The sequence below is a fragment of the Anthonomus grandis genome, chromosome 1 (genome assembly GCF_022605725.1).
Source record: "Anthonomus grandis grandis chromosome 1, icAntGran1.3, whole genome shotgun sequence".
NCBI classification, from domain to species: Eukaryota; Metazoa; Arthropoda; class Insecta; order Coleoptera; family Curculionidae; genus Anthonomus; species Anthonomus grandis.
The window spans coordinates 33,179,781-33,205,150 of record NC_065546.1 but is presented as its reverse complement, the minus strand read 5'-3'; the positions used below and the strand labels follow the sequence as shown (position 1 = coordinate 33,205,150).

At 34.3% G+C, this 25,370-nt stretch overlaps 1 protein-coding gene across 11 annotated transcripts in view; it reads right to left on the bottom strand.

Annotated features, from left to right (window-relative positions):
* Window positions 1-25,370, bottom strand: part of LOC126740017 (uncharacterized) — a 95,121-nt gene that overhangs the window by 45,946 nt on the left and 23,805 nt on the right. For 8 of the 11 annotated variants that reach the window (XR_007661772.1, XM_050445918.1, XM_050445925.1 and 5 more), the window contains exons 3-13: window positions 24,147-24,302; window positions 23,902-24,084; window positions 23,546-23,852; window positions 23,334-23,485; window positions 11,496-11,866; window positions 11,304-11,442; window positions 11,110-11,250; window positions 10,939-11,054; window positions 10,732-10,883; window positions 8,631-8,912; window positions 8,344-8,534 (exon numbers count right to left, since the gene is read on the bottom strand). Coding sequence is in view for 10 of the 11 variants with exons in the window: in XM_050445918.1 (XP_050301875.1) it covers window positions 8,344-8,534; window positions 8,631-8,912; window positions 10,732-10,883; window positions 10,939-11,054; window positions 11,110-11,250; window positions 11,304-11,442; window positions 11,496-11,866; window positions 23,334-23,485; window positions 23,546-23,852; window positions 23,902-24,084; window positions 24,147-24,302 (2,190 nt within the window). In the remaining variant the exon portion in view is untranslated. The remainder of the gene's footprint in view (window positions 1-8,343; window positions 8,535-8,630; window positions 8,913-10,731; window positions 10,884-10,938; window positions 11,055-11,109; window positions 11,251-11,303; window positions 11,443-11,495; window positions 11,867-23,333; window positions 23,486-23,545; window positions 23,853-23,901; window positions 24,085-24,146; window positions 24,303-25,370) is intronic. The other 3 variants (XM_050445933.1, XM_050445908.1, XM_050445911.1) reach the window with 3 other exon arrangements.

The window sequence follows — 25,370 nt, the reverse complement described above, 5'->3', positions numbered from 1 at the left end:
CTTTGAGAAAAGTATACAGTGACATTTTTTAGGATTAATACATAATTTATTTAAAATGCAGGAGTGTGCAAAGTTAGAATATCTTACTAAATTGTTTGAAAATCTGATGGCTTTTTAATAGCTTTATAGATTTTCAAATTATCCTCTCCATACATCCTCTGGTAATTACTATCAGAAAAACATTGCTCAACGTCATTCAAAAATAGACCCTTGAGGCACTCCCGAACTCCCACCAATACTTCAAGATTTAACACCATTTATTACGACATATTGAGAGTCGTCAGTTAAATCCACACCGAAATTCTCAACGTTGACAAAAAGCGTTGGATAATGAACCTTGTCAAATGCTCTCGAGAAATCAGTGTACACCGCGCATGTCTCGAGACCTTGTTCCGTGTTTTATCAAATTAGTAAGAGCCGATCTTCTCTGGAAAAATCCATGTTGATTAAGATTAATTGTTTCTCTTATTTTTAAAAAAGAGCCGTTTAAAAATGAGCAATTCAAAGAGCTTCTCAAAATGACTTAATACAGAAATTCGTCAGAGAACTTTTATCTCCAGATTTAAAAATAGGTACGATTTGGGCCACTTTTCAAACTATAGGAAATGTGGCTTTTAATATGCACTGATTAAATAAAATAGGTAATGGCTCAGAATAACTAGGACAAGATTTCAAAAAAATTGAAGGAAAACCAACAGGACTCTTATAGGGACAACAGACATGACTGTAAACATCATGTTTTTCTATATGATTTATGGTAAAACATTGTGACCATCCGGTAAAATTTACTGACACTGAAGTGGTAGATGGCTCAAAGACACTACACTAACGTCTTTTGAAAAAAGTTCACAAATATCTTCGTTATCTGACACTATTAAACCTATTGTATCTTTGGAATACCATAAACGTATACCTGAAACCATAGCGTATTGATTTTTATTAATTTTTCCCCTTGGAATATGTTTTGTAATATATTTAATTGTTTCATCTAAAATTTTATAAAAAGTATTTATATTAATATTTATATCAGTAGAAGTTAATATAGTGTGCCATTGGCGAGAGGACATTTTTTCATTGATTGTGTTACACAACACATAACACAATTATAGTTTAATATTATAGTTTGCGCTGTTAAATTTTAGCTCCGTATATGAATTACCAGAAATATATATATATAGACTCTGATTCTTCTGAGTTCGAGACAATTTTGTCTGAAAAGATCCAAGAGTCAGTGAATTTAAGATTTTAAAGCCCATATTCCAAAAACTAAATTTTTAATTATCAACGGACATTTTTAGACATAACTTAGGACCCACTTAGAGATATTCTCAATTTTTGTTTTATTAATATTGGTGAAAGATCCGGAGAGCTGACTGGCTAATTAATAGTGTAATTTGGCCCAATTACGTGTCCATTATAGCTATTTATGTATCAAGGATATTGTAAGGACGATAATGCCCGGAAGGTGGCTAGGTTTCCGCCTGATGGGCATTAGAGTCTAACAATGCCCGTGGTGCATACAATGCTATATGTTTTACCTAAAAATTGATTTTTATGAACAAAAATAATTTTAATATTAATTAAAAAATAGGGTCTACCTGTACACAGGTAGGTAGGTATACGTACATACCTACCTACAGAAATTTATCAAGTGACTTGCAGTGATTATTTAAGTTTGACTTTGATGTTTCTGTCAGTTAGTCAGTTGGCATTTTTTGTTTAAATATTTGTTTAAAATGGAAGAAATTCCACAAAATATAAGAGAAAAGGCCATAAAAGCGACCGAAAATCTTTTGCCAGTTAAATCAAGGCAACAGTATAATCGGGAGTATGGCACATTTGGTATTTGGAAAGATGCCAACGCAATTGTTCAAATAACCGAAACCGTTCTAATGGCATATTTGCAGGAACTGGTAAGTTATTGATTTTATTTTAATAGGTACATATGATTAACAAATTTTAATATTTTTAGTCGAAAAAATACAGTCCGAACTCTCTCTGGACCAAGTATTCTACCCTAAGGTCTACGTTAATAGTCTATAAAAATATAGACATCTCGCAATACCATCGTCTCATATCTTGTTTAAAAGTTAAGTCAAAAGGATATGTCCCGAAGAAGTCTAAAGTTTTGGAAGGAGAACAAATAATAAAATTTATTAAGAAGGCTCCTAATGATATCTACTTGGTACACAAAGTCATATTAGTAATGGGTGTTTTTGGAGGTTTAAGACGAGATGAGTTGGTCAAAATGACCATTGATGGTATTGAAGATAGAGGAACGGTCTTGGTTATAAAGGTACCAGAAACTAAATCTTCAACTTCAAAAAGTTTTACTATAATTGAAGAAGATTTAGGCGCTTTAAATATAATAAAAAACTTTATTTCCAAAATAAAAATTACAATTTTGAAATGTCCCGGAAAATGTAGCTGATCCCACTATAGAATGGTCGGTGTTTTTTGTGATGGTAGAGGTGGCAGCACTAACGCTATTTTGTATAGTTTGTAAATTGTCCATTAAAATTATTTTTGTATAAAATGGATGTTTATTCTTTATTATAAGAGAAATAAAATATGAGATAATAAATAATGGATAAGCAATAAAATTTCCGGGCATTATCATAATGTCCGCTTATAATGCCCTAGGTGTGATAGCAGGTATTATTGCTACCATAACATATTCCATTTCTAAGGTATTATAAATCAATAATAGATAGGTAAAACATAAAATACATTTTGAAGATATTCGCTGATTTGCTGTGATATGGGCGCAGGACGGCCATCTAGTTGAAACCAAATCTCATTTTTAAGTGCAACTTCCTCCAATGCTGGTCCAATTTGATTTTGTAAAAGATTCAAATTTTCGTCCCCTGCCAACATCTTTCCAAAAAAAAGGTCGGATAGTTTTGACCAGAAATATTCCAGCCAAACATTTACTTTTTGAGGGTACTCTGTAAGAACATTCGTTCGTTTTCTTTCAAATTCAAATTTTCTTTATTTGCCCAATATATACAAATTATACACAATCAATTTTACAACTATATACAATATAACCCGAGGACAGAAAGGATTACAGCGCGACCATAGTGGCCAATAACACAAAATACACAAATCATGTGTATTTGTGCGCGGTGCCCCTGTATAACATATATTATATTTAAATAAGTCATTGAAATTTCTATAATGGAATAGGAAATGGCAGAAAAAAGGGCGAAAGGCGTACGCAAGACAAAACAAGGGAAACTAACATTCCACAGATTAATCCCTATGTATGTTAAAGATTTCTGAAAAGCTGCAGTGCGATGTTGAGGTACCCTGTATTTATTAACAAATCTTGTATGATGCTGGTGTAAAAATAGATTAAATAACGCTGCAAGGTATGAGAGTTGTCCAGTTTTTAAGATTCTATGTAAAAAAGTATAAAAATGAAGGTTTTCTACGGTAACTCATATTAAGTATATTTTTATTATTTAAATGAGGTTTAAAATGTTCTCTAAATGGAATATTGTAAGAAAAACGCATACAGCTGTTTTGTATTTTTTGTACTTGGTATACTAATTTCATCATCAAAGATGAATTATAAACCACATCACCATAGTCGAATAGCGATAATATTAAACTGTCACATAATTGATACATATTTTGGATGGTAGCCATTTAAAAAAAATGTTTTTTCAATCTTATAATATAAGCAATTTTTAATTTATTATGAATATGTGTTTGAAATATTAGCGAATCATCAAAAAGTAAACCAACATTTTTCACCTCTGAAACTGAGGCCAAAGGCATATCATCTATTTGTGGAACAAATAATTGCCTAATTCTTTCAATCTGATATTTAGCATTAAAAAATAGGATCTGTGTTAAATTTGTCAATATTTTTATTTAAATAATCTAAAGAAAATAAAGTGAAAGTATATTTGAGAATCATCAACAGATTGTTGAATTTTCGAAATCTCAATAGAATTGCTCATATAATCTGCAACATATATGGAAAGCAACAGAGGTGTCAAAATTGAGCCAAAATTCAGATCAAACGCTTTGAAAATCTCTCACAATTTCCATACAAAAGGATCTATCTATCAAATATTGTTCGAAAAATTTTACAGAATTATCAGAAATAGACCATAGTAATGAAGCTTGGCTAATAGCATATTGTAGCTAATCGTATTGAATGCTTTACTGAAATCGAGAAAAGTCAGGCAAGTTATTAGTTTCTTATCTTCACTATGACGAACATCATTTAAAACATTAACTAAATAAGTAGAAGTGCTATAACCAGATCGGAATTCTGATTGACACGATGGGATAAAATTTGACGTGTTTCGGAAGTCGTACAATTGTTTATTAATATATTTTTCAAAAAGTTTAGAAACTACCGAAAGAATACTGATCGGTCATAGATCCTTTAGATCTTTAGGATTCGTATTTTTAGCTAGCGGTTTATTAATTGCTTTTTTCCATGAAAATGGAAAATAATTTTCTAAAATACTGGAATTTATTATATTTAATAAGGGTGGAATGGCAAGCAATGTTTAATATCCCTTACTGATATGCCATCATCGCCAATTGCCCCAGTGGATATGCTATTCAGAATCTTTAAGAGGGAATCCCCATCTATAAGCGTAAAATTTACTTTGATATTAATATTGGGATGGACATTTGAACGATAGAAACAGATTTTGTCATCTGACGCAGAGTTAGGAGCTTGAAAAGTAGATGAAAAATGGCAAATCTGTTCTGCATCACATAATTCATTGGGAATTTCAACTATCTTATTGGATGATATATTTAATTTTTTAGCATTGTACTACCCTTTTACTCCAGTAAGGAAAATTTTTAATATTTGGCCTATTATTTCAGGTAAAGGTACATTCGTCCGTAAAACAAAAAATTCGTGAAAAATCTCTGTGGTTATTCGCCCTTTCCATAACTTCAAAACAGAAATCTGTTCTTCGGATTCCATCGCAGTTCCTGATGTTTTAAAGGAATGGTATTTGTATTTTTTTACCCTTTTGTGCCCAAGACTGAACTAAAATAATTCCTTTATTTTCTTCAACATGAAGTAACATTTCAAAATCTGAAATATTTTCTCCAGCTCTGCCATCATTTTTGTTTTGCTTTAAGTATTTGCATTTACTCATTATTGTATTCTTAGTCTCAATGTTATTAACAATATTCTACACGGTTGTTTAGTGTTTTAGTTAGAAATGCCTATTAGGAAAATTCTATAAAACCATTTTTCTATAAAATTATTTAAAAGTATCATAATTTATATAAGAAAAAAGCTTAATATTAAAAAAGAGCATTTCTTACCCAATAATTTCATATACAGGGTGGTCCATTTAACTTGAGACATCGCAATATCTTGAAAACTAATCATGTATCCAGAAAATGTTTCATGTGAAGTTGGAAAGGTTACCAGGGGGCCATAAAATGACGTCATTGGTTTGACCTTCAGTGGACGTCTTCAAGGTCAAATGAAGGTCAACTTTACTTTTTTGCATAGAAACCTCTATTTTTTTTAATAGTATCTGTTAAGCGTTAAAAAATAAGCAACTTTCATCTGACACTTTTTTACATGCAACCTCTCCTTTTCAAGATATTAATTCTTGATTCATTTACGAATTTTTTTTCCTTGACAATAACATTAGAAATAAGAAAAGCTTTGGTTTCAGCAATTTTTCAATATTGTTGTGACAAGGCATTGTTGATCAATGATCAATGGAACTTGTTATGATGCAAACATTTTCTATAGTGAACAGATCTCACGTGTTTATCCCAGGTATTTCAGGCTATTGTAAACAAATACTGATGAATAAAGTAAATGAGAGAATATTTTCGTTCACAGTATTCGTTCAGTTATCAAGTATTTTACTATTTTGTTGAGTGACTATCGAATGCCTAACAATAAATAAAAAAGTTGAAATGTCCTTATCTATGGTGAATCTGAACGGAATATTAATAGAGTCATTGAGCTGCATACCATGCGACATGCTCAGTGGCGACTTCCATCGCGATCACCATTTTATCGTGTAGTGAACCACTTTATAGAGGATGGAAGTGTGAGAACGATAAATCGATCACGAAAGAGTCAAAATAATGAACGAACGAACCAGTCAAAATAATGAAATTGCTGTCTTAGCTGCAGTTGCCCATAATCCTGGAGTCAGCTCACGATCAATTTCTTCTGCTTCTGGATGGAATCTCCAAAACAAGTGTCCTGAGAATTTTGAAATGCCACAAGTTTGATCCGTATCACTTGTCGTTACATCAAGAGCTTCACGGGAATGATTTCCAAAATCGAGTGTTGTTTTGTGACTGAACTATGGTGTAGTTAATCGTCATAACATGCATTATTGGGCAGTTGAAAATCCCAGGTGGTTTCGAGCGATAGAAAATCAGCGCCCATGGTCTGTGAATGTCTGGTGTGGCATCATCAATAATAAAGTCATTGAACCTTATTTTATTGATGGTGTCCTTACAGGCCAAAAATACCGTAATTTTTTGCTGGAGATTCTACCAGTATTTTAAGATGTGTGTTTTGAAGTGATACTAAATATGTGGTACCAGCATGATGGTTGTCCTGCACATAATTCACGCGTTGCGCGCCAAGTGTTGGATCGTGACTTCAATGGACGTTGGATAGGTCACGGTGGAGCCGTCCACTGGGCGCCACGGTCACCTGATTTGACACCCTTAGATTTTTTTCTATGGGGTTATTTGAAGGAGATCGTATATCGCGATCCACCAACGACTCCCGAAAATATGAAGCTGCAAATCACGGAGGTTTGTGGGCAGATAACTCCACAGATGCTCAACTCTATTCATTGATCGTTTAGAAAGCGAGTCGACAAATGTATAGAAGTGGAAGGTCAACACTTTGAACATTTATTAAAATAATTTTCTGACTTTTTTGTTTCAATTTCTTTTATTTGAACTTTGTACGTTTTATTTTCAAGTTTTCGATTCTTTTGATAATAAAATTCTTTCATAAAATACTTTCACTCCTTTTGATAGATCATCAGATACTACCTACGAAGGCAAATGTCATTGTCAAGGAAAAAATTCATAAAAGAATCAAGAATTAATATCTTGAAAAGGAGAGGTCGCATGTAAAAAAGTGTCAGATAAAAGTTACTTATTTTTTAAAGCTAAATCAGATACTATTAAAAAAATAGAGGTTTCTATGCAAAAAAGTGAAGTTGACCTTCATTTGACCTTGAAAACGTCCACTCAAGGTCAAACCAATGACGTCATTTTATGACCTTCTGAAAACTATTCAAACTTCACATAAAACATTTTCTGGATACATGTTTAGTTTTAGAGATATTGGGATGTCTGAAGGTAAATGGACCACCCTGTATATATGATTTTTGAACCTCAAAAATGTTCTGAGTAAGAGGCAATTTTGTCTGCAAAGTTCCAAGAGTCAGCGAATTTGAGATTTTAATCCCAACCCAACCCAATCCAACCCATATTCCAAAAAGAAGATTTTTAATTATCAAGGGAAATTTTTAGGCATAACTTAGGAACCATTTAATTTTTTTTTACATTAATATGTAATAGACCCTGATAATGGACTTAAAGGTAGAAACATCATTATGGGATAAGAATTATGGCAGTAAGGGCAGTTTTGATTCAGACAGTTTTACCTGCCAAGTTAATTAAAAACTATTCGCGATTATTGGGAATAATTTATGAAGCTATTGGACTATTTTTAAACAAGTTTTATTCCAAGAAAGGACATCCAATAAGATCTATGAATGATTTTTGTACCTCAAAATTTAAAGGCACTTTTGTCTGCAAAGGATGAACATTCACCGCATTTAACGTTTTAAAACCCATATTTCAACAATTAGGCTTTTGATCATTAAGGACCATTTTGAAGCATAACTCAGGAACTCCTTAAGATATTTTCATTTTTTTTTAGATTTAGTCGTTTTTTTAGATTTAGATTTAGTTGTTCCTGAGGATGGATTTGAAAGTAGAAGTGTCATAAAATATCACCAAATTTAAAGTTTTTGGGAATTAATTTGCAACGTGAAACTTTGCAATAATTAGCACACCCACACGTAATAGGACATAATTCAGAATAGCCACTAAAAATATTTTCACAATTTTCTTAGATTACTATAGACCATCTCCTGAGAAGGCGTTGAGCATAAAAACGTTGTGATGAGTTGAGTATTACAAAAGGCATTTTAAGTTGGGAAAAAGTTCACAGCTCGTAACCTAGAATATGTGACAATTCACATGTTGTGCTGAATTATAGTTGACACCATCCATTAACAGCTTCTCTATCACTCTACATCTACATCAACTACACCTATAAATTAACGTTACCCTTTTAATAGATCCGGGGTGGATCTTTCAATACTGTAGCTGCCGCAAGAGCTGCTATCGTCGGACGGAGTCGATCTGCCGGTGCCTGGATGCGAGCCCTTTGCATAAGAAATGGCATTAATTGAAATATGGTCAGCGTGCAAAAATTGATGGGCATCAGGTGAAACTGATGGAGAGAGAGAAGGAACAACCTAAAGAGAGAGAGAGGAAACGGCAACAGATCAAAACAAAAACAGAAATAAGAACTGAAGCTTTTTCAAAGAAATTAGGTGCTAGTAGAAACTTACCTGGAACGAGGTGCTTTTCCTGGAACTATCGGTTCCGGAGTTGGCGGTTAGGTAGTCGTCTGTGGTGGTACTCTCCGATAAGTCCGTGTTGGTTTTACAGGAATCTGTTGCGGTCAGTAGTAGTTCGGGAACGACGGCCGGTAGGGGAGACTCCGCCGTGGTATAGCCTACAGAGGGTTCCCCGTAATTTCGAAACCTCAAAGGGGATTGGGATCTCAACGTTTGATGTTTGGACTTGTTCGGTTTAATCGGGGCGAACTGGAGCATCCTTGGAACTTCGAGCTATAAATGATTTTTTAATTTTTTCGGTTTATTTTTAGTAGTAGTAACTTAGGATTTACTTAAAATATCTTCAAATTTTTTTAAATTAATATAGAGAGTTTCTTGGATCAATTAATTTTCTTTATTGTACATATTTGATGAAATCTTACGCATTCCTAACAAAAATTCTTTTGGCCCTGATGGTATTTCACCTGTTTTTCTTAAAAACTGTCTGTGCATTCTGAGTAAGCCTCTGCATTACCTTTTTTGAATCTTTGCTTGACATCAGGCAAATTTCCTGATTATTGGAAGGTAAGCTTTTTAACACCAATTCATAAAAATGGCGATAGAACTGATATTTGTAACTATAGAGGTGTGTGTATTCAGTCTGTAGTTCCTAAGCTGTTTGATAGGTTGTTTTCTGTGCGATTGCTTAGTGATCATCAGCATGGTTTTTGTCAGGGTAGATCTACGTTGACTAACCTGTTGACTTACCAATATGATTTGATTGGTCCTTTGGGAGGCCTGTAAAGGTTAATAGTGTGTATATAGGCTTCTCGAAGGCGAAGGCGAAGAAGTTTGGGGCTTTCGGCCTTGGTCGAATTTTGTCACAGTTTTTTAACTGGTCACACACAGTTGGTCAGAATAAGTAATTATAAAGTCGTTCTAATGAAATTATTAATTATCAATACACAATCAACAATAACGAACTCAAGTCAGTTGATACAGTTAAAGATTTAGGTGTTCTTTTCGATACCAAGCTAACTTTTTTACAGCACATTTTGGATATTATTAACAGGAGTATGCGTAGTCTTGGTTTTACCACAAGAAATAGTGTACATCTTACACCTTACTGTTTCAAATTACTTTATTACTCTTTGGTACGTTCCTTGCTTGAGTATGCGTCTGTAATTTGGTCCCCTTATTATGATTCTCATATTGAACGCCTTGAGGCTGTACAAAGAAGATTCTTATTATCCCTTGCTTATAGTTTTTCGTAATTATTACATCGACTATAATGCTATCAGTGTCCAATTTAATATCCCTAATCTTGGAGTCAGACGGCATTATTCTGATGCTTTAACGTTTTATAAGATCTTAAATGGTTTATACATGTAATTGTCCTACCATGTTGGAAGCAACACCTGTCAAAGAAGGATATGTTTTGCTTACCCTTTCATTCGGCCAACTATGGGTTTTTTTCTTCACTGACTAGGACTTTTCGGACGGGGGGGACTAGGATGTTTCTTTAATGAAAATAGTTTGGATCCATTTTTCAGCGGCTTACGGTCATTCAAATCAAAAATAAATAATCTTAGACTTTAACCTACGTTCCTTAGTGTTATCTAAGTTTTTAGCCTTGTTGATAGTTTTTTCAGAGGTATATATTTTTTTTGTAATTCTAATATTATTTTTATATTGTTATATTATCTAGTATTTTGTATTATCTATTTTGTTTTTGTAAACTGGCTCTGCCGTATATTGAAATATATAAATATTGAAATTAATAAATAAATAAATAAATTTGGAGTTTAAACTACTTTTTGCCCTAAATTTTGGTTACCGTGGCAAACGCATATAAACAATTTTCCAGTGGCGAAGCGTGAATTTTTTTTTCGGTTAGACAAACAATAAAAATCGTTAATTAGATTAATCGTGTTTAGATACTATTTAATAATAGTAAGGAGAGGCTACGTTCTGTGTTAATTTTTTTTTTAATTTTAATTCAACAATCACATGAAATAATTACGTGATAAATTAATAACAAATAACTGGATAATTTTGGGTAGACAGTGTCTACCTTGTCTACTCGTACGCTTCGCCACTGCAATTTTCTTACCGTATTTATGGGTTTTTCATTAGAAATCGGCTTAAGGACATCTTCGACGGCCTCCTCGTCCAGAGGATCCATGTCAAACGAAGACTTTTGCTGGTGTTGCATCATGAGCAGGTGTTTTCTCTTGGAGGAAGGTGATAATAATATACTTGGAACTAAGTGTGAAAAAATGCGATAAATCAGGCAAACAATAAAAAATAAAGTTTTTACCTTTAGGTGAGGCTGAAACTGTTTCAGAAGTACTGAGGGCAGTACCATTGTCCGTACCAGAGTCGACTTGCAAAACGGTTACCTGAGATTCGTTCCATATGTCGTCAGATTGGTCCCTAGAAGAATTGTAAAAAAAATGATTAATTTGTTTAGTACTTAATCGATTAGTACCTTGCTTCGTTCGCTAACGAATCATTTGAGGCAAATGGAGAAAACTTGGTATGCTGGAAATAAACTGAAGGGACTATAGACTCGTCTCCCAAAGATATTCGTTCGCATATTGCCTCAATATCAGTCTCTATGGACTCTTGCCTGAAACCAGAATGTTAATCATACAATAGTGAAATAAAAATGAGTTTTTTCACCTTTGACACAACCTGTTTAGCATGTAGTTCTCATGAAACTCCTCGTCGATAGAATCTTGTGATTGCAATCCCGCATCAACGGACGAATAAATGTTCTCTTCCAAGGGCATAGGGCACACACCTTCGTCTTTAATTGGGGCTAAAAACATCCGATTTACCGTTATGGTTTTTTTTTGTAATTAATAGAAATACCTTTTTGGAAATGCGGCTTACACTCTAACTGGGTACTATCCAACAAATGCAAGTTTTCATGGCTCATGGAAGTGTATGTCGGTCGAACACTCGGCACCACCCGATCCTCACTAATAAAATAATTCTTTTTCTCTGTCAATATCACCCCGTCAGAAAATGTTTTTACTAGCGGTTTCTTAGTTTGAGTGTACGGCAACTGCGGCTTGTAATCGATAAAAATCTCCTTTTTGGGATCGGTGGAGTCTTCCGATTCGTGGTCCTCCGATTTCGATAGTGAGGAGGTTTCACTCTGGGAGGGATTTTCACGAATAAAGGGGTTCGGGGCCGGGGTGGTCAAGAAAGGAGAGCGTGGCGGCTCATCCGATTGAGTCCTAAAAAAGATTAGAAGATTTTTTTGAAGAACATTTATAAAAAAATGTAAAAATGGTAAAGTTATATAGTAACATCCCTTAAAATTCTTTGATATGACATAAGATGATCTTGTAAAAGATTGATAGAAAGTTACGTTACCCAAGTATCAGCCTGAGTTACAAATTACTGATATGACTAAATTATCTAATGTAACTAAAAATAACTGTAAATGCCTACATTGACTGCCTAAAAAACTTGCTTTAGATAACCGACTTTATCTATAAATGACTTAAAATACCTTAGAAAAAAATATTTGTAAGAAAAACTAATTTGAAGTGTCTAAAAGTAACTAAAGTTGACTTCAGATGCTTGAAAGTAAAGAACAAAAAATAGTTTTTCTTAAATAATTTCTTAAAGTTTAACTCAAATGTCTGAATGAAACTAAGTAAAATTTTGTGTCTTGTCTTAGTGACCCAATTTAATTTGGTTAATTTTTAAGAGTTTAGTTGGATAAATGGTTAAGTAAAATTCAAGTTTTTCATTTTCTTTTTCCTTTAATAACCAACGTTTCGGCCTATATTAGGCCTTCTCAGGCCAAACACAAAAATCCAAGCTCTTTGTTAAATTGCGACAAATGGAACATGTTTCAAATTGAATGAACATTTGGTTTATTGGTTTTTGAGGATATAGACCTGTTGGTGTTTAAGTAAATTAATTAATAATGTAGTTAACAATAATGAGTAAGATGCCTAAAAGTGAAAAATTTAAAACTGGAAATTTTTCCACAACATGTTAACGTTGTAAATTCTTAGAAGTACCAATTTATTTGCTAAAAAACTAACATTAGATGCCTCAAAGTAACTGACTGATTTTGCAATGAGTGACTCAAGGTAAGATATGTTAAAACTCGTTTATTTTTTCGTTCTTGTTTTGATTTTTTTTCATATTATAGACAATATTCTATATATGTTAAAACATATAACATAACATACTAACCTTTTTATATATTTGTGGTTATGTTTCACACTTCTTGATCAATCCAGGAGCGTTCAATTAAACGAGTCCTTTTAAAAGGACGGTAGGATTATATACTACTATGTGGTTTTTTACAGGTATTGGAAAAAACCACTAGCCATAGCAGAAATCTTAAAGGAATTGGAGAATGACTCATGACTCTACGTCGGACATTCCTACAGGCATTACAATTTTTCCACCCGAAAATGCCAACAAAAACTGCGATACCGATGAAGATTCTGGGGCTGAAGACGATGTAGTACCAAATAATTTACCCGGGCAAATAAGGGCAACTAAGGGCCCCGGCGGAAATTGAATTTGACGTAGAAGGTGAAGACGACTGGGACAGTGATGATGATCTACCACTGTCCACTTTTGTTGAAAGGCGACCTAAACACATAAAGACGTTTGACTATACTCTCAATAAAGATTTAGAGTCTACGTTTATGCAATGGCAATCAGTTCAAACTGCACAAAGCAATCGTTCCCCTGGAAATATTTTCAAGCTGTTCTTTGATGAGAACTTGGTAGGAGAAATTGTCAATTTTACCAATATTTATGCACAGCAAAAAAACCGCCCCGGTAACGTTACTGCAGACGAGATGTACTGCTTCATAGGGGTGTTACTTGTCAGTGGATATACAACTGTTCCAAGGCGACATATGTATTGGCAAAATTGCAACGATACCCAGAATAAACTTATATTAGCCGCTATTTCCAGAGATAGATTTCAATTCATAATGAGTAATTTTCATTGCAGTGATAATACTTCCCTTAATAAAAAAGACAAGTACTCTAAACTGCGTCCTCTTTTCAAGAGCCTAAATAAAAAATTTTTTGATTATGCCCCAGTTGAAGAGAATCACAGCCTTGATGAGGCCATGATACCGTATTGTGGGAGACATAGCGGTAAGCAATTTATTCGAGGCAAGCCTATAAGGTGGGGGTATAAATTTTGGGTAGGTACCCTACGCCTTGGATACATTGTTTATTTTGATCCCTACCACGATGCGTCGACAACAATTCCGGACAAATATAAATACCTGGGTTTGGGAGCGTCAGTTGTTCTTCAATATGCAGATTTTTTACAGAAAATGCCTTACCAGCCCTTTCACATATTTTTTGACACACAATTTTTTCGCATCTTTGTCACTTCTAAAGGAGCTAAAATTAAGGAACATCAAGGCAACTGGTACTATACGTGAAAACCGGATCCCACAATCTCCATTTAGCAATGCGGCAGTTCTGAAGAAAAAGACACGAGATACATTTGAATGGGGTGTTGCCGATAATGAAATCGCATTAGGCAAATGGAATGACAACAGCATTGTTACTTTAGCCACCAATGCATGTTCAGTTTTGCCAGTAAATAAGGTCAAACGATTTTCACAGGCTGAAAAAAAGCTTGTTTATATAGATCAGCCTCAACTGATCAAGGCATACAACGAAAATATGGGAGGTGTAGACCGTAGTGACCAAAACATAAGCCAATATAGAGTTTCAGTACGAGGTAAAAAGTGGTATTTTCCATTATTTTCCCACTGTGTAGACATGGCCTCACAAAACTCGTGGCAACTCCATAGGAATAATGCTGGTACTCTTGACCAACTTCAGTTTAGAAGGGACCTAGGGACACAGCTGCTCGAAACGTACAGGAAAACAACTAAGAGTGGACTTTCGAAATTGCCAAAAACTGCATTCCAATTCTCACGCTACGATAGACTAGATCATTTAGTTACATATCACGAGAGTCAGCGGAAATGTGCTGTGTGCCACAAAAAAGCAAATTTTGTGTGCCAAAAATGTGAAGTTGGTCTTCACCCAAAAAACTGTTTTGTGGACTATCATACAAATTAGTTTTTAAGTTTAAGTTTTAAGTATTTTTCTAAGATATATAAACATATTTTTAAGCCTTTACTTATTTTTCTAATAGTAGCCCTTTATCCTACCGTCCTTTTAAAAGGACCGCCGTTTCTTCCAAAACTGGAAATTGAAAAAAAAATCATGATTTTTTCTCGACTTATGGGACCTTCTATTGACCGTTTTTAAGAAAAAAATATACAAATTCGGAAAAATATAGTTTCAGGATCAAATGGGTTAAATGCGCAGACGTAATAAAGTGACTTATGAGGACCCTCAGGAAACGATGTTAGGTCCTTACTACTAAAATGAAATTGCAATAGGGAAATTGTAAGTTATTTTTATGATACTGCAATTTTGTATAAGACAAATACGTGGCAAGATTTAAAATAAACTGCTGAAAGAGATTTTGGTAATATTTCATATTGGTTTCAATGTATCATGTAAAGAAAATAAAATATATCAGTTTTACATCTTATAAGCTTCATAGAATGGGACCGTTATTGGTAAATCCGAAAATATAATTTTAAAATCATAAATGGAATTTTCACAATAAATAAGTAAGCTCAGATGCCTGGTATCCAAATTTTAGTACCTAAAGACCTATTTAGATCATCCTAAGGCGTTTAATATAATTCCATATCGTCCATGTTTTTACAAAGCGGCGTATATCGTTATTTTTACAAAAATCACTTTTTTAGCGCTTGTAGTTAGGTTCGAATTTATCTATACCCTCACAAAGTGGCGTATATGTATGATCAAGCATTGAGAAGCTATGAGCAAAATCAGTTTGGGCGTATGTTTTAAAATTCCAGTTGTGGAAACCACAAATAGACCTATATCATATACGCCATATTGCAAAACATATTTTATTGCTGCAAGCGCTGACTGCTAAAAAATTAACCGGTGCTGAAAAAATGTGCTTAATGTTATAATTTAAGCATAATGCTATAATATATTTAATCGAAAAGTTCTTCTAGTTTATTGAAAAATAAAACACAGCTGGTTGAATATTTTGGAATTTTTAAATTGGCTGTTCTGTAAAATTTTACTATTTGATATATGCCACTTTGTAAAAACATGGACGATATGATCTCCGAAATGTAATTGGAAAAAAACGCTTTAACTCAGTCATACAAGAATGGATTCAGGACACATATCGCCAAGTTTTACACGCCTTAGTGAACAATGAATAAAATATAATGAAATTAATTTAAAAAGAAATGAAATTTACAAACAATAAAATCAAAGTTGGGTTCAAATACACTAAACTCGGCCTCTATGAACCTAATGGTAACTTTTCCCCAAATTGTGAAACTATATCCCAAAATTAAACGTTTTTATATTGGGTATATGATTTAACATTTTTTATTTGTTGAATAATACTGGACCATAAAGATATCATGCTCAATGTCCAAATATCTTTTATAATTATTTAGCTTTGGTGTACTACAACAAAATATATAAAACAAAAAAACATCATTAACATGTTGCCAGTAAGGACAATTTATTTAAGATGAATTGTAAATTTTGGCAAATAAACTTATTATTATTATTATTATTATTATTATTATTAATTATTATATGGTGGCACCCTTTAAAAATTGGTCTGGGCCCCTAAAACAGTTAATTTTTTCTTAATGTTATTTAAAGTAATTTTTAGCTTGTTTAAGAATAAGTAGTAAGTTTTAAATTCCTGGAAGTAAACTTCAATCAAAACCAAACTTTTCTTATTAAAATTATTTTTTTTAAGTTCTGCAAAGTTTGCAAATATTTTAATGAAATTCAATTTAAACATTCACCAAACATGAAACAATAGAGTTATACGTAACACCCCTTAAAATTTGCATTTGACCTTATAAGGGGTGCTGCCATTTAACGATTCCTACTTGAAATGTAAAAGTTGTGAGAGAATAATAGAGTTATATAGTGACATCCCTTAAAATTTGCATTGGATCGTGTGGAGAGTGCTACCATTTAACGACTCTTATTTGATATTTTAACGGCTTTAATTTATTTTTCCCCCAAGGGTAGTTGAAGTAATTTGTAGCTTGTTTAATTACTACAAGCAAGTTTTTTATTTGAATTCCTGAAAGTAAATTTTACTCAAACCCAAATTTTTCTTATTGCAATTAATTTTTTTGTGTAAATTCCACAAATTTTTAAAATATTTAAATAAGTTTATTGCATACATTTAATAAATGTGATTTAATACTAAAGTTATATAGTAACACCCTTTAAAATTTCCCTTGAACCTTATGAGGGGTGTTACCGTTTAACGATTCTTACTTGACATTTTAACCGCTTTAATTTATTTTTCCCTTAAGGGTAGTTAAAGTAATTCTTAACTTGTTTAAGTTATAAAATTAAGTTTTGAATTCTTGCAAGTAAACATTACATTAAATAAATGTCAAAGAATAATCGAGTTGTATAGTAACACCTCTTAAAATTTGCACTCAACCTTATCGATGGTCCTTGTCATTTTGAGGCTTCAGTTCCTATTTAATTATTAATACGTGGTAGCACCCTTTTGAAATTTTCTGGGGTGCATGGAGGTGCCACTATAAAATACTTTAATTTATTTTTTCCTCAAAGTCAAGAGTAGTTAACGTAATGTTTAGCTTGTTTAAGTATTAGAACTACGTTTTGAATTGGTAAAAGTAAATTTTAATAAAAACCAATATTTCCTTATTGCATTTAAAAGTTTGTAAAAATTTTGAAAATTTTTCAAATATTTAAATCAGAAAATATAATAAAGTTATATGATAACACCTCTTAAATTTTGCATTGGACTTTACTACTAGGGAGCGGCACCACTTAACAATTCATACTTGACATTTTCACATTTTTAATATAACATTATAAAAATACTAAATTTTGACGTCCTTAGTATGAAATAGAAAGAAAGTGTTGCAGATTTAGTACTTAAAATAAAACTGGTTTTATTTAAGTATAAATGAATAAATAAATTAATTACAACATTAAATAAGAACACCATAAAACAATCTTATTTCTACAGCATATTTTTATAGATTATAATTTACAAAAAAAAGAGGACAAGACAGCATGTATTTAAATCCCGAATATGTAGGTAATACAGTAAAGGGTAGTGTTAAGATGTACCCATGTCCAGTGATGAAATAAGCAAACATTATGAAGTGTTGCGCTTTACATCTACGTTATTAAATTTAAGAAACACCATAATTTCAGGGACAAACCAAGGAGACTAGAGATCAGGAGACTGATATGTATGCTACATGTGTGTACTCTAAAATGAAGGAAAACTAGGTTCCGAAAGTTGCCAGATCGGCGCTGTTAGTCAGAAGTGTATCTCTATTCTATCTCTATTCTAGACTCCCATCAGAATCAATTACTTTCCGATATATCCTGACAACATATTTTTTTGGAAAGTACAATTCGCATACATGTTTACCTTTTTTTAATGTAATCAAATAGCTCTCGCCACTTTCAAAATCTATGGTCGTTCTACACAAACAAAAAAAAGTAATATGCGAATTAGTTTTTGGTATATTATAAAATGCAAAAAATATATAAAGCATTAAAAAATTACTTATAAATATAATAATAGACTGAGATAGTAAGAGACTCTCTTTTGAGAATGTCAAACTGACGCAAGTGAAAATAAAAACAACGCGCAGAGTAGCCAATCAATGCGCAGCACACTTCTGATCAACAGCGCCGAGGTGGCTACCCGGCGAACCCAGTTATCGTTCAGTTCTCTATATTGACATTTAGTAAGTGTGGTGATCAGCCTCATTATCACAATTCCAAGATGGCCGACGTGAGTAGTTGTTGTAAATTTCGTCGTGGGTTTCCATCAAACTCTAGTTCAGTTGAGTGTAGTTTGTGTAATTCTTGGTTCCATAGGGGCTGTACGGGCCTTTCGGTTTCCAGTTTTAATAAAGTTTCGCACAAGCTAGGAAGACTGGTTCACACAATTGGTGTTGTGAAAAATGTGCCGCCGTTAAGGTTAGACATTTTAGTTAAGGGTTTCGTAGAGTTCTTTTTTTTTTCAGTTTTCTGCGATACCACAAGTTGGCCGAGGCTTGCAAGGTTCTTAAAATCAGAATGACCCTTAAACCCAATCCGACAGAAATAATAATCAGAGCCATCCAGGGCAACCCAGTAGAGTTTCTCACCGCCTTCAAAATGCTCATCAACCTTTTTATGCTTCTATATTGATTGAAGTGAAGGCCATACAAAGTGACTATTATCCAAGGGAATATTAAAGCAATGTTTCTAGTCGACAGCCCTCTATGAAGCATCCAAGCGGCAAAAGCGATTAAAACCATCTTGTATGTTAAAGGAACATGTTAAAGGAACATACAAACCGTCTTGTATGTTAAAGGATACAGTCACACCTTGAATGTTCGAACTGAACTCCATCTTGCAGTCGGAAAAGATCGACTGGAACAACCACAAAGAAGTCAAATACAATACAGACGGTTTGGGCTCTTCGAATTTAGGGGTGGAAGACTTAAACACGGAGTCCTCTCTGCCATAGAGGCCCTCGTTTACCGCTATAGTACTTGAACTCATTGTTTTTCCCTACATTTGATTTCTTGCTGAAATTTTATCAGTTCATGTCAAAAAGGTTAGGTGCCGTGCATCGTTGGCGCCATCCGATCTGTTGAGTGACCCGGATCAGGTTTAAGATCAGCAGGCATCTTTGTCGGGTCGAGTAATGTCTGGTCATCAGTCCGACTTGTTGCCGTTGCCTGCGATCGCCAACAGCGATTCCGTTACAGCCCGTAAACGTGTTTTGCAGCCGTATGCTTCGAACAGTGCCCAGGATCAATTCGCTGAAACAGCTGACGACTTTTCGAGGTTAGGAGAGAAAATTCAAGATCGTCTAGTAAACAAACAGAATATTGAGATGTCGGATGTTGTTTTGATCATACTAAATATTTTTAATGCTATTAACGATCAGAACACTAAGTTGACATGTCTGTTGGATGAAATTAAGGCTATTCAGACAGGCGACCTTGGCTTAGTGGTATCTGAGCTTAGATCTGAGGTCCAAGACCTTAAGTATGAGTTGGATCAATTAAAATCTCAGGGGGTAAGTAAGACTAACATGGCTGCTGAGCAGACCGCTGCAGAGATTTACGAGGAAATGCACGAAAGAGCTTCCAGATCCAAGAATGTTATTTTTTATGATGTCCCTGAGAGTAATGCCGAAGAATCTAAAGTTCGTTTAGATCACGACAAGAAGTATGTAATTGAGTGCTTTCTAAGACTAAATATTACCTGTCCAAGTTTTAAAGCCTATCGTCTAGGCAAATTGAACAAAGACAAATTGAGACCTTTAAGAGTGGTTTTCCCTAATAGTGAGCTGGCATCCTCTGTTTTAAAAAATCGTAAATCACTTGATAATTTTCAAAAAATATAAAAATAAAAGCTGACCTAACACCTATTCAACGTAAGCAAGTAAAAAATGCTTATGAAGAACTTACTTTGCGCTCACGTACAGAACAGAACTTATGCATACAATATTTTAATGGCATTCCTAAGGTCCAACAAAAGAGGAATAATGTTATTAAGCAAACTCCAAAAAACTTAATGTATACTTTCATAATGCGGTTGATTTGCGAACTAAAATAGCTGATCTGCGAAATGCTGTCAACAGTTGCATATATGTTGTAATTTTGGTGGAGTCTTGGCTTAATGAAGATTTTCTCGACTCGGATACACTGACTTCAATATTTTCCGTCAAGATCGAAGTTACACAAATACGGGGAGGCAAAGGGGTAATGGCACTTTGATTGCTGTTCGTAAATGTTTTAAAACCAGGTTATTACAGACCAGTGATTCAACCCTGGAACACATCTTTGTGCTTGTATCATGCAGTGACAAGAATATCATTTTTGGTGCTGTCTACATCCCTCCTGCTTCTCCTTTATCAATTATGAGGAATTTGCCTCTACATCCATGGATCTTGTGAGTGTTCATACTAGTTGTGAAATTCTATTGTGTGGTGATTTTAATCTGCCACATGCGGTATAGAGGAACTCTGTGAACGGACTGCATGTTGAGACGGCTAAGTCTATAACATCTGCAAATGTGCTATGTAGTTGTTGTAACTATCTTAATCTTAAGCAGGTGAATGGCTTGCCAAATTTGTTTGGTACATTTCTTGATCTGTTTTTCTCAAGTTTGTCAAATGTTGAAGTCATATATGCCACTGAAAATTTATAACCGGCATCAAACCACCATCCTGCTTATGAAATAAGTATTCCTATTAATTGTGATTTTAGTCTTAAGTATGATGATTATTATTATGGTTTTGTAAACTATGATTTTGTTGCCATTAATAATTACCTTGTTTGCATGAATTGGGATAACGCTTTTAATCAGAAGGATATTAATAAATGCATTGATATTTTTTACAATGCTCTCTATTTTGCTATTGAGATGTTTGTTCCAATTAAACATTTTAAATCATCTAATTTTCCCACTTGGTTTAGGAATAAATGTAAAACTCTTTGTGATGAATGTTTTAGGTCATATATTGAAAGATTAAATACTGAAATTACTCATGATCCTTCATCATTTTGGAAACACATCAATAGATTACGTAGGTCTGATTCATACCCCAATAGCATGCATATGGAAGCCGAGGTTGCTGGTAATGGTCAAGATATTGTAAACTTATTTGCTAGGTATTTTGAAACTACATACAGGCAACCTGTCCGCAAGGCTCCTGACTATAAATTTGATTACAGTCTGGATTTAAATCGCTTTTTTTTTCTTTATTGGACATATTTGATGAAATCTTACGCCTTCCTAACAAACATTCTTTTGGCCCTGATGGTATGCCATCTGTTTTTCTTAAAAACTGTGTGTGCACTCTGAGTAAGCCTCTGCGTCACCTTTTCAATCTTTGCTTGACATCAGGCAAAATTCCTGATTATTGGAAGGTAAGCTTTTTAACACCAATTCATAAAAATTGCGATAGAACTGATATTTGTGACTATAGAGGTGTGTGTATTCAGTCTGTAGTTCCTAAGCTGTTTGACAGGTTGTTTTCTGTGCAATTTTCGTGGCACTGTAGGCGATTGCTTAGTGATCATCAGCATGGTTTTTGTCAGGGTAGATCTACGGTGACTAACCTGTTGACTTACCAATATGATTTGATTGGTGCTTTTGAGAGGTCTGTATAGGTCGATAGTATGTACACAGACTTCTCGAAGGCCTTTGATAGGGTTGGTCATGAACATCTGGTTCAGAAGTTTGGGACTATGGGCCTTGGTAGAACTTTGGTCGAATTTTGTCACAGTTTTTTGACTGGTCGCACACAGTTGGTCAGGATAAGTAATTATATTTCTAATGGTATTGAAGTATCTTCAGGCGTACCTCAAGGTTCGCATATTGGACCAGTCTTTCTTAACTTGTTCATAAGAGATTTGAGTGATGTAATTGTTAATTCAAAACATCTTGCTTTTGCTGATGATTTTAAACTGTATAAAGCCATTGAGTCATATCTTGATGCGGAGCTACTTCAATTGGATTTAAATAGTGTTGCTGAGTGGTGTAATAGCAATAGTCTGGAACTGAATGTAAAGAAGTGTGTATGTATTTTGTTTGGTCGTTCTAATAAAATTATTAATTATCAATACACAATCAACAATGACGAACCCAAGTCAGTTGATACAGTTAAAGATCTAGGTGTTCTGTTTGATATCAAGCTAACTTTTTTGCCGCACATTTTGGATATTATTAACAGGAGTATGCGTAGTCTTGGTTTTATCACTAGAAATAGTGTACATCTTTCACCTTATTGTTTCAAATTACTTTATTACTCTTTGGTACGTTCCGTGCTTGAGTATGCGTCTGTAATTTGGTCCCCTTATTATGATTCTCATATTGAACGCCTTGAGGCTGTACAAAGAAGATTCTTAAGATCCCTTGCTTATAGAGCTAAAGTTAATATTTTTCGTAATTATTACATCGACTCTAATGCTATCAGTGTCCAATTTAATATCCCTAATCTTGAAGTCAGACGGCATTATTCTGATGCTTTAACGTTTTATAAGATATTAAATAGTTTATATCATTGTCCTACCGTCTTGGAAGCAATTCCTTTTAACACCTGTCAAAGAAGGATCAACTCTTCTATGTTTCGTTTACCCTTTCATTCGGCCAACTATAGGTTTTTTTCTCCACTGACTAGGACCTTGCGTTTCTTTAATGAAAATAGTTTGGATCCATTTTCCGGCGGCGGTCATTCAAATCAAAAATAAATAATCTTACACTTTAACCTACGTTCCTTGGATAGTGTTAAGTTTTTAGTTAAGTTTTTAGCCGTGTTGATGATTTTTTTCAGAGGTTTTATCTTGGTATATTTTTTTTTTGTAATCCTAGTATTGTATTTATATCGTTATATTGTCTAGTATTTTGTATTATCTATTTTGTTTTTGTACACTGGCTCTGCCGTATATTGAAATAAATAAATAAATAGATATATCCAGTCGCCTTGGACAAAACAAAACACCCTTTAAAACAATCCTTGTACTACCCTTATCGAGGGTGATACCAAATCTTTCTTAACAATAACTACACATTCCTTAAAAATAATGTAGGGGGTCTTACCGATGAACTGGTTCGTGGTCCGGATAATCCACAAAAAATCCCCTGTCTTTATTTAAAGGGGAAGCAAACGTACTGCCGGCCTCCGAGATTGATTTGGTTAATTTACGACCATTGAATCCGTTAGTTTGCGCGGCCTGGGAAACCATTTTAGCCTTTAAACGAAAATTAAATGGGGAAAAACTTTCGGCCACCAATAATTCTGGTGTACTCACCCTCTGTAGTGACTTGGGGCTGAAGCTGATATGCGCAGATGGTACCGCTTTTTTCGCCAAAACAGTATCGGTTTGGGTTGCTTGAGTCTTCATCGGACCTTTAATCACTTTAGCATCAACCGGACAACCGCTTTCGGACATCTTCGGTTGTTTCGTGATTGCTGCTTCGTTACATTTTCGCAAATCTAAGAGCCGCTCTTGGCTCCTCGTTATTCGGTTTAAGTGACTCGAGGATGAGTTAAGAGAGGACATGGCGTCGTCGAAGGATGTGAGGGTATGTGAGCGGGCGAAACTCACATGCTTTTTGCTGGAAAAAGGTTAATTAACCATTGAATGAGAAATTCTATGCTACAAACCTTTGAGTTAGCGTGTTGTTTCTATAAGAGAGGTCAGTGATCGAGCGGGGTTTTTCCATGCGTATCGACTCCTCCTCCGAAGGCATCCAAGTGAATCGGCGGGGGTCCCCGTAGGTTCTTTTTCGGAAATAGGAGCTACGGAGGTCTTGTTCTTGGAGGGTCATATTTGGAGACCATGGATACCTAAAAAAAATATAAAACCTTAATAACCGTATGGGAACTGATTATTAGGACAGCATGCTCACCATTGCTTTTTGGGATATGGAGCGAAATCGCATGGATTTCTGCTGTAGAGCTTGTAAAGGTTCTCGTCTGAGGAGACGCGTTGTCTCAGGCAACCCGTAAGGAGTGAGGGAGCGTTTCTTGAGGAGCACGAGTAGTTGCTGTGCGTAGAAAGGCACCTACAAAAGGTATGTCTTTTATTGGAAATTATAGCAGTAAATGGATCTAATTTTCGCTATATTGCCCATGAAAGTTAAGGAGTTGATGGTTTTCAAGTGTGTATATCATGGTAACTTCCGTGGTAAATTTGTTTTTGAAAGGGGTAGACAATGGTAATGTAGAAACAGGTAGTCGGACTGACATTGTCTTTGTTTTCGTACAACACGACGTTTCGATCGGTAAGTATCTCCGACCGTTATCAAGTGTAAACTAAAGCAATTTACTATTCTGCAGGCTACTATTCTATATGATTGATGGGATCAATGTGGCGTGAATTCTGATGATGCGTATTACACAATACCTACACTTTGATTCCAATCACTCTGGTTCGACTAAACTTGGAATCATCAGGTCTCTGTACAACCGAGCTGTAACCATCTGCAATAACGACGCAGACTTCAAGGCGGAAGTAGCACTTCTTACTAAAGATTTGCAGTAGAATGGCTATCCCAAAAAACTGTACTCCATGGACCCCACGCTTTTTACTTTGATTTGAATTATTCTGTTAGTAACTTAAATTTTATGATGATTTTTATTTGAGGTAATTAATTATGATTGATTGTCCGACCTTCTACTACTTAGAAACAAAGAAAACGAAAACAAAGAAAACACAAAGTCACGGTCTCACAACATATAATCATAGGCTACACGTATTTCGCTCTAGCTAGAGCATCATCGGGCCATCAAAAGCCATACACAAAATTCATACCTTTTAAAGGCCTGATGATACTCTAGCTAGAGCGAAACACGTATAGCCTGTGATTATAAGTTGTGAGACCGTAACTTGTGTTTTCTTTGTTTTCGTCAATTTTGTATGTTGGTCTCTTTGAGAATAATGGATGAGATTTTCGTATATAAACTTTGGATTTCAAATATCCCCAGGAAAAAATCTAAATGAATTAGATTAGGAGATCTTGGTGGCCATTCAAAAGGTCCTCTTCTACCAATTCATCTGTCTGGAAATATAGTATCCAGATAGTTTTAAACAGGACGTGTAAAATGGGAAACCATTATTTTATCGAATGTCA